The following is a 15,101-nucleotide window of genomic DNA, read 5'->3' as shown; positions in this document are numbered from 1 at the left end:
GTGGTGAGCGGCGAGGAAGATGGCGGCCCCCATGAGTCGCACGTGGCGGGAGGGGGCGGAGTCGTGGCGTAGGCCGCAGCGTTTTGGGCCCTGCGGGCCTGCTGGTGCTGGGAGCGATTTGTTCTCTCTACTGGGGAGTTAGAAACTGGGGCCCTTTTCGCGAGGCACACTCTGGCCTAGTGGCCTTTCTTCCCGCAGCTGCTGCAGGTCGCGGATCGGGCTGGTCAGTGCTGCCACGGGTGCTGGCTTTGGCCACAGAAATGGCAGGCTGGGGCAGCTGAGTAACTGGCTTTGGCAGCGCGGTAGCTGGGGGGCCGTGCGACACAGGCCTGGGGGAGTTGTTGGGCGGGGGCCCACGATGAGGTCGCGGGGTCCGTGGGAAACGAGGTGAGGCTGCGGAAGGAGACTTCCATAGTGGTAGCAGCCTCCACAGTAGTATCTAAGTCCTGGGCCCCCTTTTCTAGCAGTCTTTGGCGCACATAGTTCGATCTAAGGCCCGCTACGAAAACGTTCCACACAGCAAGCTCCCTATGTTCAGCCGCGGTAACGGCTTGATAATTACAGTCATTAGAGAGATTGTTCAGTTCACGTACAAATTCGGCTAGCGTTTCTGTAGGCCGCTGACGGCGAGGCGTAAACACGTGGCGTGCATAAACCTCGTTAATGGGCCTAACGTACATTTTGTCCAATATCGCCAGCGCTGCGGTGTAAGAACCGGCCGGATTTAGCTGTGTGGAGATTCTGTGGCTTACCCTCGCATGCAGTAGGCTGAGCTTTTGTTCCTCTGTTGTTCCAGCGGTGCTGGCTTCTGCCAGGTAGGCCTTAAAACATCTCAGCCAGTGGGAGAAAATTTCTTTAGTCTCTGCATCCTGCGGGTCGAGTTCTAGACGTCCGGGCTTGAGGGCTGCTTCCATGATTTACTTCGACTGTTTCGTAAGTATATTAAATTGATGGAACCATCAATTCTACGGACACGTGCGTGTAGGATTAGAATAGCGGTTTTAATATACTTACAACAGAGCCAGCCTGTTAGCCGTTGAACTTTCGATGAACTGGCTGGCTGACTCTGTGGCACGGATCTTTATACGCAGCTCCGGGGGAGGAGTTCTGGGCGGAGCCCAGTACATACTCTCGAGTACTCCCAGAGCTACTCCCCCTGGTGGTCAGGTAGTGCAACTGCACTTACAATATTGGTACATATATACAATAGGAACAGAGTGACATTGGTAACTTATAATACCGTGTGAATCTCATTCACCACAGCTATCATCTGCACTGTGTATATTAGAACAGTGTACATTGCATGGAAAGCAATACTTGAAATCAGATCTCCTGGCATGAGAACACTGTACTTATTAACTGTGATTTTACTTTTGTCTGTTATAGATAAGTAATGACATAGTGAAACCCTTGGGCTTTAAGCCCTCTATTTTTTAACATTCAAAATAAGAACTAGGAGCAGGAGTAGGCCATATGGCCCCTCGAGCCTGCTCCACCATTCAGTGAAATCATGGCTGATCTTTGGTGGACTCGCCTCCACTTTCTGGCCCGAACACCATAACCCTTAATCCCTTTATTCTTCAAAAAACGATCTATCTTTATCTTAAAAACATTTAATGAAGGAGCCTCAACTGCTTCACTGGGCAAGGAATTCCATAGATTCACAACCCTTTGGGTGAAGAAGTTTCTCCTAAACTCAGTCCGAAATCTACTTCCCCTTATTTTAAGGCTATGCCCCCTAGTTCTGCTTTCACCCGCCAGTGGAAACAACCTGCCCGCATCTATCCGATCTATTCCCTTCATAATTTAATGTTTCTATATGATTCTAATCCTCATCCTTCTAAATTCCAACGAGTACAGTCCCAGTCTACTCAACCTCTCCTCTTAATCCAACCCCTTCAGATCTGGGATTAACCTAGTGAATCTCCTCTGCACACCCTCCAGCGCCAGTACGTCCTTTCTCAGGTAAGGAGACCAAAACTGAACACAATACTCCAGGTGTGGCCTCACTAACACCTTATACAATTTCAGCATAACCTCCCTAGTCTTAAACTCCATCCCTCTAGCAATAAAGGACAAAATTCCATTTGCTTTATTAATCACCTGTAAACCAACTTTTTGCGACTCATGCACGAGCACACCCAGGTCTCTCTGCACAGCAGCATGTTTTAATATTTTATCATTTAAATAATAATCCCTTTTGCTGTTATTCCTACCAAAATGGATAACCTCACATTTGTCAACATTGTATTCCATCTGCCAGACCCTGGCACATTCACTTAACCTATCCAAATCCCTCTGCAGACTTCCGGTATCCTCTGCACTTTTTGCTTTACGACTCATCTTGGTGTCATCTGCAAACTTGGACACATTGCCCTTGGTCCCCAACTCCAAATCATCTATGTAAGTTGTGAACAAATGTGGGCCCAACACTGATCCCTGAGGGACACCACTAGCTACTGATTGCCAACCAGAGAAACACCCATTAATCCCCACTCTTTGCTTTCTATTAATTAACCAATCCTCTATCCATGCTATTACTTTATCCTTAATGTCATGCATCTTTATCTAATGCAGCAATCTTTTGTGTGGCACCTTGTCAAAGGCTTTCTGGAAATCCAGATATACCACATCCATTGGCTCCCCATTATCTACCACTCTGGTAAAGTCCTCAAAAAATTCCACTAAATTAGTTAGACACGACCTGCCCTTTATGAACCCATGCTGCGTCTGCACAATGGGACAATTTCCATCCAGATGCCTCGCTATTTCTTCTTTTATGATAGATTCCAGCATCTTCCCTACTACCGATGTAAAGCTCACTGGCCTATAATTACCCGCTTTCTGCCTACCTCCTTTTTTAAACAGTGGTGTCATGTTTGCTAATTTCCAATTCGCCGGGGCCACCCCAGAGTCTAGTGAATTTTGGTAAATTATCACTAGTGCATTTGCAATTTCCCTAGCCATCTCTTTTAGCACTCTGGGATGCATTCCATCAGGGCCAAGAGACTTGTCTACCTTTAGCCCCATTAGCTTGCCCATCACTACCTCCTTAGTGATAACAATCCTCTCAAGGTCCTCACCTGTCATAGCCTCATTTCTATCAGTCACTGGCATGTTATTTGTGTCTTCCACTGTGAAGACCGACCCAAAAAACCTGTTCAGCTCCTCAGCCATTTCCTCATCTCCCATTATTAAATCTCCCTTCTCATCCTCGAAAGGACCAATATTTATCTTAGCCACTCTTTTTTGTTGTATATAGTGGGCGCGATTCTCCCAGACAGGGAGAAATCTTAAGACTGGCGTCAAATCCGGGCGGGTTTGACGCCAGCCTCCCCCTCCCCGACCGAGAACCGATTCTGGTCCCCGGTCGGGGCTAGTATGCCGCGGCCGTGAACTCCGGCATCGAGGGCTTAACGAATTTCGTTAAGCCCGCTTGCCAGAGTTTGCGCCGACTGACGCGTCACATGACGTCAGCCGCGCATGCGTGGATTGGAAGACTCCAACCCGCGCATGCGCGGATGACGTCATCGCGCATTTGCGTGAAACCCGCGCATGCGCGGGCCGGGATGCCCCTCAGCCGCCCCGCGAAGTGATACAGCAGGGCGGCGGAAGGACAAAGAGTGCGCGGGAATTGGACCCGCTGCCCGCGATCGGTGCCCACCGATCGCGGGCCCATGGCACCCTTGGCACGGCCGTGGTACTGCCGTGCCAATCGGTGCCATGGTTTTCAAAATCGGGACTTTACGGCCGTTTTTATGAACGGTCAGACCAGGTGTGTTTGCCGTTCGTAAAAACGGCCGTGAAGGGCTTGGAACTCGCCCCATCGGCCAGCTGAGAATCGCTGCTGGCTGTAAAAAAAACGGCGGCAGCGATTTGTGTCGGGAGTCGGGCGTGGTGGGGGGAGAATAGCGGGAGGGCGTCAGACTAGCGTGGCCGTAAAAATTTACGAACCCCGCTATTCTCCGCACCGTCGTGAGTGCGGAGAATTGCGCCCAGTGCATTTACTATTGTGAAAGCTGCCGAAACATTTTCCAGCATTGGTCATTTATTTGATCAAATTCAATTTTACATAAGTGCTCTTGGTCAAGATTTTTTTTCCTGGATCTCTAATTGTGGAATATAAATATGTCATCAATTGTAGAACAAAATGAGTAACAGCAAATCGTTTAGCACTCTGCCCAAATTGTCCTTTAGTTGACTATTAGAAAACAGGTTGCCAGTCCACTGTCATTTTATTCGAAGATGAATTTAGAGAGTAGTGATTTGTCAGGAACCTGAACCTTCTCTGCTGCTCAGTACGGGGTAGGGAAATCAATTAAAATGCCTGGTCTCAGATTTGGTTGGGAGTTGGCTTACCACATCAAACAGCTAAAATTAAATATTGTTTCTTGGCACTCCTAATTGAAGTTGTTAACAAGTTTTTCTGTCTGCACAATGGAGAAAATAAAAATAAAAGGAGAAATTTTTGACTTTAAAGAAGATGAAATTCATTCTTGGGCATTTTGTTTTTCTTAGGCTTTGCACGTCAGTCTGTGGGTCCAGGTGATGCACATTACACAACAATTAAGGAAGATTCACAACTATGTTAGGCCATTGTATGTTCATTCAAAAGAACTATGCAATTAATGTTTGCAAATTGTTTATTTTAAGAAAAAAACACAGAATTTACAGTGCAGAAGGAGGCCATTTGGCCCATCGAGTCTGCACTGCCCTTGGAAAGAGCAGCCTACCTAAGCCCACGCCTCCACCCTATCCCACACTTCCACCCTATCCCCATAACCCCACCTTACCTTACCTTTTTTTGGACTAAAGGCAATTTGGCATGGCCAATCCACCTACCCCTGCACATCTTTGGACTGTGGGAGGAAACCGGAGCACCCAGAGGAAACCCACGCAGATACGGAGAGACTGTGCAGACTCCGCACAGACAGTCACCCAAGCCGGGAATCGGACCCAGAACCCTAGCGCTGTGAAGCCATTGTGCAAACCACTGTGCTATCGTGCTGCTACTACGTTGAGTATTGAGAATAGCTAAAAATTAAACCATTTATAATTTTTCAAATTACATCATGCTTCATTCTGCCTCTGGGACTGGAATTGTATGATCCATTGTCAAACAATCTGTCCCATGGAGTAGTCATTTCTTTCAATTCGAGAGAATTGGAAATCAAGAAATTAACCCAACTTTTTATCTTATTGGGACAATTTTCCTTACTAAATGAGTGATAGAATTCATCTACTGTGCTGCAAATAAGCAAGCAATGATTCTACGAGGAGAGTTGAAATTAATTTAGTTAGAATCTTGAGCAAAACACAGACAATTGGGCTGGTTTAGCATAGTGGGCGAAACAGCTGGCTTGTAATGCAGAACAAGGCAGCAGCGCGGGTTCCATTCCCGTACCGGCCTCCCCGAACAGGCGCCGGAATGTGGCGACTCGGGGCTTTTCACAGTAACTTCATTGAAGCCTATTTGTGACAATAAGCGATTATTATATCAATAATTACTTTAGATAGTGTCTATAAATAACTTCCGAAGATGATCTTCATAATATTACCAAAGACTACTATTTGGATTTTCGTATTTATAAAAAAAAGGTATAAAATATCAATTGGCTATGCTGTTTTGATTACTTGACTAATGAGCCTGTAATATGTAGAGGGTGGCATGGCTGCACAGTGGTTAGCACTGTTGCTTCACAGCACCAGGGTCCCAGGTTTAATTCCCACTTGGGTCACTGTCTGTGCGGAGTCTGCATGTTCTCCCTGTGTCAGTGTGGGTTTCCCCCCACAAGTCCAGAAAGATGTGCTTGTTAGGAGAATTGGACATTCTGAATTCTCCTTCTGTGTACTCGAACAGGCGCCAGATTGTGGTAACTAGGGGATTTTCATAGTAACTTCATTGCAGTGTTAATGTAAGCCTACTTGTGACAATAATAGAGTATTATTATTATTAAAGCATAACTCAAGGTTGAAGAAAATGCTGAAAGGCATTTGATTATATTCAGATGTCATAAGAAAGATTGTCCAATATTAGAATTTGGTAATGTTGTTTTAATTGTCTCCATCTAACGATGGTGAGTATTTTTTTGTGTTTCAGTGGGAGTGTGATCTGAGGATTTGAGAGAGTTTTGTTTTCATGTAAACTAAGATTCAATCTTTGGCTTGCTTTGATCTTTCATAACAATTCTGGTAAAATACAGGCCTTTTAAAACAACCATTACCCCGTTTTGTATCTTCATGCTGTTTTTATATTTTGTACCTTAGACCTTAGCTTTCAGCTGTACTATATTTCAGATGTCATTTTATATCTAATAAGTGAATGATATTGACACACATCATAATCCTCCCATTCCTGTGCAAAATTGAATTATTTCATGGTATTTCAAGGTGGGCTATTGTGACCAGTATTGTGGACTGATTTGTTTATCACTCTTTTGTTTTAGACCTTCCAGAAAGTTCAGGTGGACCCTATCCAGTACAAACTTCAGCAGGCTAATGGGGTGGGGCAGGGTCTTATTCAGAGTGCTACGAAGAATGCCAACACCCAAGGACTTGAACATGATCTGGATGAGATGAACACCAGATGGAACACACTCAATAAAAAGGTCAGTTATTTCCAAGTCTAAAAAGGAACCTTTTAAAAAGTGTTACAAGAATTATTGAAGTTTAAAAAAAAGACCAATTGAAAATTATAACCTTTTAATATGTTTTGTATATTTATACTTTGTTTAAATCATGATCAGCTCGAAAAATAAAAGGTATAACCCTTTAGAATTGGCATGCTCGGCACCCAGGATAACTCGATACTTTGTCCAATGTGTACTCTTATATAGCACCTTATGTTTTTCAAAGTACTTAATTATTTTGATGTGCAATCACAATTGATTTTGAGTGAAGACAGCAGCCAACTTGCAAAGCCAACCAACAATGGGATGACCATTAACTTTGTTTCTTATCAGCCAAACTAATATTTGCAGGCCAAGATAATTGAGATTCGCTCTACAGCCTTTGTTCTGGTAGCTCATCTTATCTAGCATTAAAGTCACTCACGGAAATTCCTCCCCCTTCCCTCCGGTCTGGACCACTATTTCCTCTTTCACTAACTTAACTTTCACCCTCTTCTCAGCTTAATTTTCATAGAATTTACAATGCAGAAGGAGGCTATCGGGCCCATCGAGTCTGCACCGGCTCTTGGAAAGAGCACCCTACCCAAGCCCATACCTCCACCCTATCCCCATAACCCAGTAACCCCACCTAACATTAAGGGCAATTTGGACCCTGAGGGCAATTTAGCCTGGCTAATTCACCTAACCTGCACATCTTTGGACTGTAGGAGGAAACCCACGCACACACGGGGAGAACGTGCAGACTCCACACAGACAGTGACCCAAGCCGGGATTCGAACCTGGGACCCTGGAGCTGTGAAGCATTTGTGCTAACCACTATGCTACCGTGCTGCCCAATGAATTGTGTTCTTTTCATTTTTATTCTCCCCTGCGATGCTTGGCTAAGGGGAATCCTAAAGTACAGTTATTAATTTGGATTTGTTTATTGTCACGTGTACCGAGGTACAGTGAAAAGTATTTTTCTGCAAGCAGCTCAACAGATCATTCAGTACATGGGAAGAAAAGGGAATTAAACAAAATACAAGAAAATACACGATAGGGCAACACAAGATATACAATGTAACTACATAAGCATTGGCATCGGATGAAGCATACAGGGTGTAGTGTTAATGAGGTCAGTCAATAAGAGGGTAATTTAGGAGTCTGGTGACAGTTGGGAAGAAGCTGTTTTTGAGTCTGTTCGTGCGTGTTCTCAGACTTCTGCATCTCCTGCCCAATGGAAGAAGTTGGAAAAGTGAGTAAGCCGGGTCGGAGGTGTCTTTGATTATGCTGCCTGCTTTCCCCGGGCAGCGGGAGGTGTAGATGGAGTCCATCGATGGGAGGCAGGTTCGTGTGATGGATTGGGCGGTATTCACGACTCTCTGAAGTTCCTTGCGGTCCTGGGCTGAGCAGTTGCCATACCAGGCTGTAATGCAGCCAGATAGGATGCTTTCTATGGTGCATTTGTAAAAGTTGGGAAAAGTTAATGTGGACATGCCGAATTTCCTTAGTTTCCTGAGGAAGTATAGGCGCTGTTGTGCTTTCTAGGTGATGGCGTCGACGTGAGTGGACCAGGACAGATTTTTGGTGATGTGCACCCCTAGGAATTTGAAACTGCTAACCATCTCCACCTCGGCCCCGTTGATGCTGACAGGTGTGTGTACAGTACCTAGCTTCCTGAAGTCAATGACCAGCTCTTTAGTTTTGCTGGCATTGAGGGAGAACTTGTTGTTACACCACTCCACCAGGTTCTCTATCCCTCCTGTATTCTGACTCGTCGTTATTCGAGATCCGGCCCACTATGGTCGTATCGTCAGCAAACTTGTAGATGGAGTTCGAACTAAGTTTTGCCACGCAGTCGTGTGTGTACAGGGAGTAGACTAGGGGGCTAAGTACGCAACCTTGCGGGGCACCGGTATTGAGGACTATTGTGGAGCAGGTGTTGGTGTTCATTCTTACTGATTGTGGTCTGTTGGTCAGAAAATCGAGGAACCAGTTGCAGAGTGGAGAGCCAAGTCCTAGGTTTTGGAGCTTTGATATGAGTTTGGCTGGGATTATGGTGTTGAAGGTGGAGCTGTAGTCAATAAATAGGAGTCTGATGTAGGAGTCCTTGTTTTCGAGATGCTCTCGGGATGAGTGTAGGGCCAGGGAAATGGCATCTGATGTGGACCAGTTGCGACGTTATGCGAATTGAAGTGGGTCAAGGCGTTCCGGGAGTATGGAGGTGATGCGCTTCATGATCAGCCTCTCGAAGCACTTCATTACAACTGACGTCAGGGCCTGCGGGCGGTAGTCATTGAGGCACGTTGCCTGGTGGTTCTTTGGTACCGGTATGATGGTGGTCTTCTTGAAGCAGGTGGGGACCTCGGAGTGGTGTAGGGACAGGTTAAAGATATCTGTGAATACCTCGGCCAGCTGGTCTGCGCAGGCTCTGAGTGCACGACCAGGGATCCCGTCCGGGCCCGTCGCCTTCCGCGGGTTCACTTTCAGGAAGGCCGATCCGACTTCGGAAGCTGTGATGGTGGGTATGGGTGAATTACGGGCTGCTGGGGCACTCGACAGCAGATTGTTAGTTACCTGCTCGAACCGAGCATAGAATGCATTAAGTTCATCGGGGAGGGGTGCGCTGCTGCCAGAGATACTGCTCGGCTTCGCTTTGTAGCCCGTTACGTTGTTTAGTCCTTGCCACAACCGCCGAGAGTCTGTCTGTGACTCTAGCTTAGTTTGATATTCTCTCTTGGCATCTCGGAAGGCTTTGCGGAGGTCGTACCTGGATTTCTTGTGTAGGACAGGGTCGTCTGCCTTGAACGCCTCCGATCTGTCCTTCAGTAGGGAGTCGATCTAGCGGTTGAGCCATAGTTTCTGGTTGAGGAACGCACGTACTGCTTTCTTTGGCACGCAGTCGTCCACACATTTGCTGATGAAGTCTGTGACTGTGGTGGCATACTCATATTTAAGTTAGTCGCTGAGTTCTTAAATATGGAGCAGTCCACTGTCTCTAAGCAGTCACGTAAGAGCTCTTCTGTCTCCTCGGACCAGCACTGCACAACCTTCTTAGCTGGATTCTCCCACTTAAGCTTCTGCTTGTAAGCCGGGAGAAGGAGCACAGTCTTATGGTCTGATTTTCCAAAATGCGGTCGGGGGATGGAACGGTAGGCACCCTTGATTTTTGAGTAGCAGTGGTCAAGAGTGTTGTCGCCCCTGGTGGGACAAGAGATGTGCTGGTGAAATTTTGGCAGTACACTCTTGAGGTTGCCCTTGTTGAAGTCTCTGGCCACGACGAACAAGGCCTCCGGGTATTCTGTTTCATAGTTGTTTATGACTGTGTACAGTTCATCCAGCGCCTTCCTCACTTCTGCCTGGGGTGGGATGTAGACCGCTGTGATAATGGCTGAAGTGAACTCGCGTGGAAGGTAGTAAGGGCGGCTCTTTACGGTCAGGTATTCCAGGTCTGGGGAGCAGTAGGTCGCCAGGGTCGCAACATCCAAGCACCAGGAGGAGTTGATGAGGAGGCAAACCCCTCCACCCTTCACTTTGCCTGAAGATGCCGTGCGGTCCACCCGGTGAATAGAGAAGCCTTCAGGTTGTATGGCACAGTCCGGTGAGGCGGGGGTGAGCCATGTCTCTGTGAAACAGAGCACACAGCAGTCTCTTACTTCCCTCTGAGAGGTAAGTCTGCCATTAAGTTCATCCAGCTTGTTTTCAATCGCTTGGACGTTTGCCAGGAGTATGCTGGGGAGAGGGGTCTTGAAACCGCGTTGCTTCAGTCTAACTTGTAGACCGCCGCGTTAAGAGCACGTTATGTAATGATAAATGTATTTTTTCCAGGTGGCAGAACGTATATCCCAGTTACAAGAAGCACTGTTGCATCGTGGAAAGTTCCAGGATGCTTTGGAACCTTTGTTGAGTTGGCTTACAGATACTGAAGAACTTATCGCCAATCAGAAACCTCCATCAGCAGAATACAAAGTGGTGAAGGCACAAATTCAAGAACAGAAGGTATTTTATGCTGTTGGAATGAGGCAATGGGTCTGGATTATTTTCAATAGATAAACTAGAATATTGGCGGTTGTCCATAAAATCCCTACAGTGCAGAAAGAGGCCATTCGGCCCATCGAGTCTGCACCGACCTTCTGAAAGGCGCCATACCGAGGCCCACTTCCCCCGCCCTAACCCTGTAACCTCATCTGTCCTTTGGAGACTAATGGGGCAATTTGGCATGTCCAGTTTGCCTAACCTGCACATCTCTGAATTGTGGGAGGAAACTGGAGCATCCAGGGGAAACCCAAGCAGACACAGAACGTGCAAACTCTCACAGACAGTCACCCAAGGCCAGAATTGAACCCGGGCCCCTGTCACTGAGGCAACAATGCTAACCATTGTGCCACCATGCTGTTTTAATCGCTACACACGTAATAGGGGTGAAATTTGTAGCATTGAGCAAACTTCTAGAATACCATGCTGCATTTTTATTTTTGGAGTACAGACTACTATGAAGTGGCATTTGTGCCATCCATATTCAAAGATGAACAAGTGGCCATCCACCGAATCTATACCAAATCTGTATAGTGAAAATCATTATTTAAAATAAAACTTCTTGGTGCCAATTTTCTATAATTTCTTAAAGAGCATTGCCTTCATGATGAGGGGTGAGATCTTCCAGCCGTTCAGGATCTTCTGGTCCCACCGACTATGCACCCCCACCCATGGGTTTCCCAGCGGGGTGAGGTGGATTCAATGGGAAATCCCATTGACAGCAGCGGGACAGGAAGATCCAGCAGCCAGCCAACATCAGGCCATCATCCGCCGCGCGGGGAGGCCAAAGTATTTCACCCAAGGGTTTTGACAAGGTTTTTTTTTTTTTGCTGCTGCTGCTATACGATGTGGAGGCTTGAAATGTTTGTAATGTTACTTGTATATAACTTGGCCATGAGGAAAGTGGGACATTATTCATCTGCTTCTACCAAAAGAAAACGGGGGTTTGTAAAACAATTTTTCATGGAAACGTTGGCTCTTTTTTTCAATAGACCATAACAATTCACTTTCTCTAAAATTTGATCCAGTTTAAAATTTTTCATTATCTGAGTGGCACAAGAAAATATGTGAACAGCTAAAGAACTGTGCAAATGGAACAGGAGAGCTTTAAATTGAAGTTGACTACTATAATTAACTGACTGGCATAATTAGTTTACTGCCGTGATTCGCGTTCAGCAAAATCTCAATCCCCTTGCACTTTCCAGAACTGTTGATAAAATGTTTGCATTTTGGACTGTTCTGAGTTTTCTTAGTACTGAATTGCAGCCTTGATGTTTTAGCAACGGCTGTGAAGCTCCAAGTAGTCTATGTTGAATTAACTCCAGTGTTTGTGAATAGCAGTGATATTTTTAAACTTGCCTTCTTACTTATGACTTTTAGTCTTTTGCACATGCTGAATGAAATGAGCAAGTGTGTTTTTATTGTATGTCCAAGAATATGCCTTCATTTTGTGAAGCAATTATGCATTTTGATTTAATGGTGCTTGCAAAAGGAGTAAATCAACACATGGAGCTTTCTTAGGATGATCTGTTTGTGCTGATATTAATGGAAGTTTCAAGCTTGGAGGAACTTGTTCTTGATTACTGAGTTCATATATATTGGTCAGGCAGCATTAATGGTGCCACTATTTTGAGCCACTGTTCTTTGCTGCTAAGAGAAAGATTCAGATTGGTGGTTTATTTTTCCCAACAGTAGTTCAGGAGTTTTGGACTTTTATATGATGTATTTTGGTAGTAAATCCATTTATCAAGTTAAAATAATCTATGCCAGTAAAACAATTAAATCTACAATGTACTCTTGAGCCTATTCAGTACTGAATACTTAGCTACATGTGTTAATAAACACTCAAAACATCATGTTTAACTATAAAATAGTTTAACTGTAATTATAATAAGGTGTGGTTTTTAAAAGGGTTTTATATAGGATTAATCTGATTTAGACAGTTTTCTTATACAAATCATTTGTAAAGTGATTTTGAAAATTTAGCAAAATGTATTATTTTGCATAAAGAGAATATTTGATCTGCATTGTACTTGATGAGAAAGGTCAGTGGTTTGTTTATGACTATCTTTGGAGTTAAGGCAGTCTGGCGCTAAGGAAGTTGGTGTATAGAGAGATCTGGGATTACTTGAACAGATTTGGTTGGCTGAAGTTGAAATTTTATTCTTTGCCGGAAAAGTGCAATTCTTGCCACTGGGATCAGTGCTGGGGCCTTAACTATTTGTAGGTTGTATCAATGACTTGAGTGAAGGGATCAGATGTATGATTGCTAAATTTGCTGATGACATGAAAATAGGTAGGAGAGTAAGTTGTGAAGAGAACATAAGGGGTGGGACTCTCCAACCTCCCAGCCATGTGTTTCTTGCCAGTGGGAGGCGGCGTGCCAGACACATTCACTGGCGGCAGGATTCTCTGCTCCTGCTGCTGTCAACTTGGAACCCGTGGGTGGGGGTGCGCCTCCGGCACGACCACAGAATCCCACCATCAGTGAACGGCTGGAGAATTCCAACCAAAGTCTGAAAAGTGACATAGGTTACGTGAGTGGGCAAAGATTTTGACAGATGGAGTATAATGTGGGAAAATGTGAACTTGTCCACTTTAGCAAAAAGAATTTTAAAAAACAACATATTATTTAAGTGGAGAGAAATTGCAGGCAGAAGGATCTGGGTGTTCTCGTGCACGAATCACAAAACATTAGGAAGCAAGTACAAGTTATTATGAAGGCAAATGGAATGTTGTTTATTGTAAGGGAATGGAATATAAAAGTAGGGATGTTGCAGAGGGTGATGTTGAGACCATATCCAGAGTACTGTGTAAATTTTAGGTCGGCTTATTTAAGAAAGAATATAAATCAGTTAGGGGCAATTCAGAGAACGTTCACTTGACTGATAGCTAGAATGGGGTTGTTATGAGGTGGGACAGGCAGGACTTGGATCCATTGGAATGTAGAAGAATGAGATGTGATCTTATTAAAACATGTAAGTTCCTGAGGGAACTTGACAAGGTGGATGCTGAAAAGATGTACCCCATGGTAGAGACTAGATCTCTGGGACATAATTTAAGAATAAGGGGTCTCACATTTAAGTCAGAGATGAGAATGAGATTTTTCTCAGGGTTGTGATTCTGTGAAACTCTTTTCCCCCGAGAGCAGTGGGGACAGGGTCATTGAATATTTTTAAGGCAGAGGCAGATAGATTCTTGACTAACAGCGGAGTTGAAAGGTTTCTGGTGCAGACAGAATGTGGACGTGAGGCCACAATCAGATGAGCCATGATTTTACGGATTGGTGGAGCTAGCTTGAAAAAGCTGGAATACCCTGTAACAGGGTCAAATCTGTCTGTAGTAATCATGCCTGGGATCTTGCTGTTGCATCAGACTGGACTGAAAGGCTAACCAACTAGACAAAGTCGTCAACAAGCAACAGATCTCTTCCTAAGATGATAGTGCTGGCACGGCTTCAATCTCCTTCTGACCTCTTTTCGTGGGGGGGGGTTTCATTTAACTCCCATATCCCATATTTAATTTTTGCCCATTCCCTCTCTGTGCATAGACAAGCACATGGCAGGTTAAGCAGCCGAATTGTATACTAAGAGGTACGAAGTAACTATTTTTTTTATTATTTCATCAGATTATAGGATTGAAAATCTGTTACAGACCAATGGCTTATTTTTCCTTAAAATGTACAAGCGTTTTATAAAACTCGTAAGAATAACAACTGAACAGATGGAAAATGTTTTTGTAGTATCTTGCAAAGAAATGGAAAGCATAAAGGAGTTCAGAAATGCTTATACATAAAGTAGCCTCTTAGAGCAGTTGCTCTACAAAAAAGTGAGATTTCAATGTAAAACCTCTTGGCAACTGTTGTCATTTTTGCTTTTCTTTTGCTCAGCTCCTGCAAAGACTACTGGATGATCGCAGGTCCACAGTGGAGATTATCAAGGCAGAAGGGGAGAGGATAGCAGAGTCAGCAGAAACAGATGAAAAAGTAAAGATCCAGAAACAACTGCAGAGTCTAGGCGAGAGATGGGGTGGTTTGCTCAGCAAGGCTGCAGCAAGGTACAAGATATTTTCATATTCACGTGGGGAGAGACAAAATTATCATGTTTTTCTGTGTTTGCATATCAAGATAGTTTTCAAAACAACTTTGGAGAGACATTTCATTTTCCCAGGATGAAAAGTTCCCACCATAGCCATGGAGAGTTTGACGTCAAAACTGAGACAGATTACACATTCTCGCATTAATTTTGATGGATTGTGGTTCCTTAACTTATATCGTAGGTATGGTATGAATGCTAAGCTTTCATATCCGTACCATGGGAGGATAAAACAAATAACTTTAAAATCAGTTGAACAAAACTTGCATTTTAATTTTTTTTATTATTAATTTCATTGGAAGCAAGAATGGTTTCCTAATTGTTGGTTTGACTAAATACATACATGCAAATAATACAGATAATG

The 15,101-nt window shown here is 44.5% G+C and overlaps 1 protein-coding gene across 5 annotated transcripts in view; it reads left to right on the top strand.

The window, feature by feature from the left end:
* macf1a (microtubule actin crosslinking factor 1a) overlaps window positions 1–15,101 on the top strand; it is an 837,043-nt gene that overhangs the window by 702,049 nt on the left and 119,893 nt on the right. For all 5 annotated transcript variants that reach the window (XM_038800586.1, XM_038800577.1, XM_038800561.1 and 2 more), the window contains 3 exons: window positions 6,447–6,608; window positions 10,437–10,607; window positions 14,533–14,699. In XM_038800586.1, coding sequence (XP_038656514.1) covers window positions 6,447–6,608; window positions 10,437–10,607; window positions 14,533–14,699 — 500 coding nt within the window. The remainder of the gene's footprint in view (window positions 1–6,446; window positions 6,609–10,436; window positions 10,608–14,532; window positions 14,700–15,101) is intronic.

The sequence above is a fragment of the Scyliorhinus canicula genome, chromosome 1 (assembly GCF_902713615.1).
Source record: "Scyliorhinus canicula chromosome 1, sScyCan1.1, whole genome shotgun sequence".
NCBI classification, from domain to species: Eukaryota; Metazoa; Chordata; class Chondrichthyes; order Carcharhiniformes; family Scyliorhinidae; genus Scyliorhinus; species Scyliorhinus canicula.
Note: the sequence above shows the minus strand (reverse complement) of the source record. Positions and strands in the feature narration are given on the sequence as shown.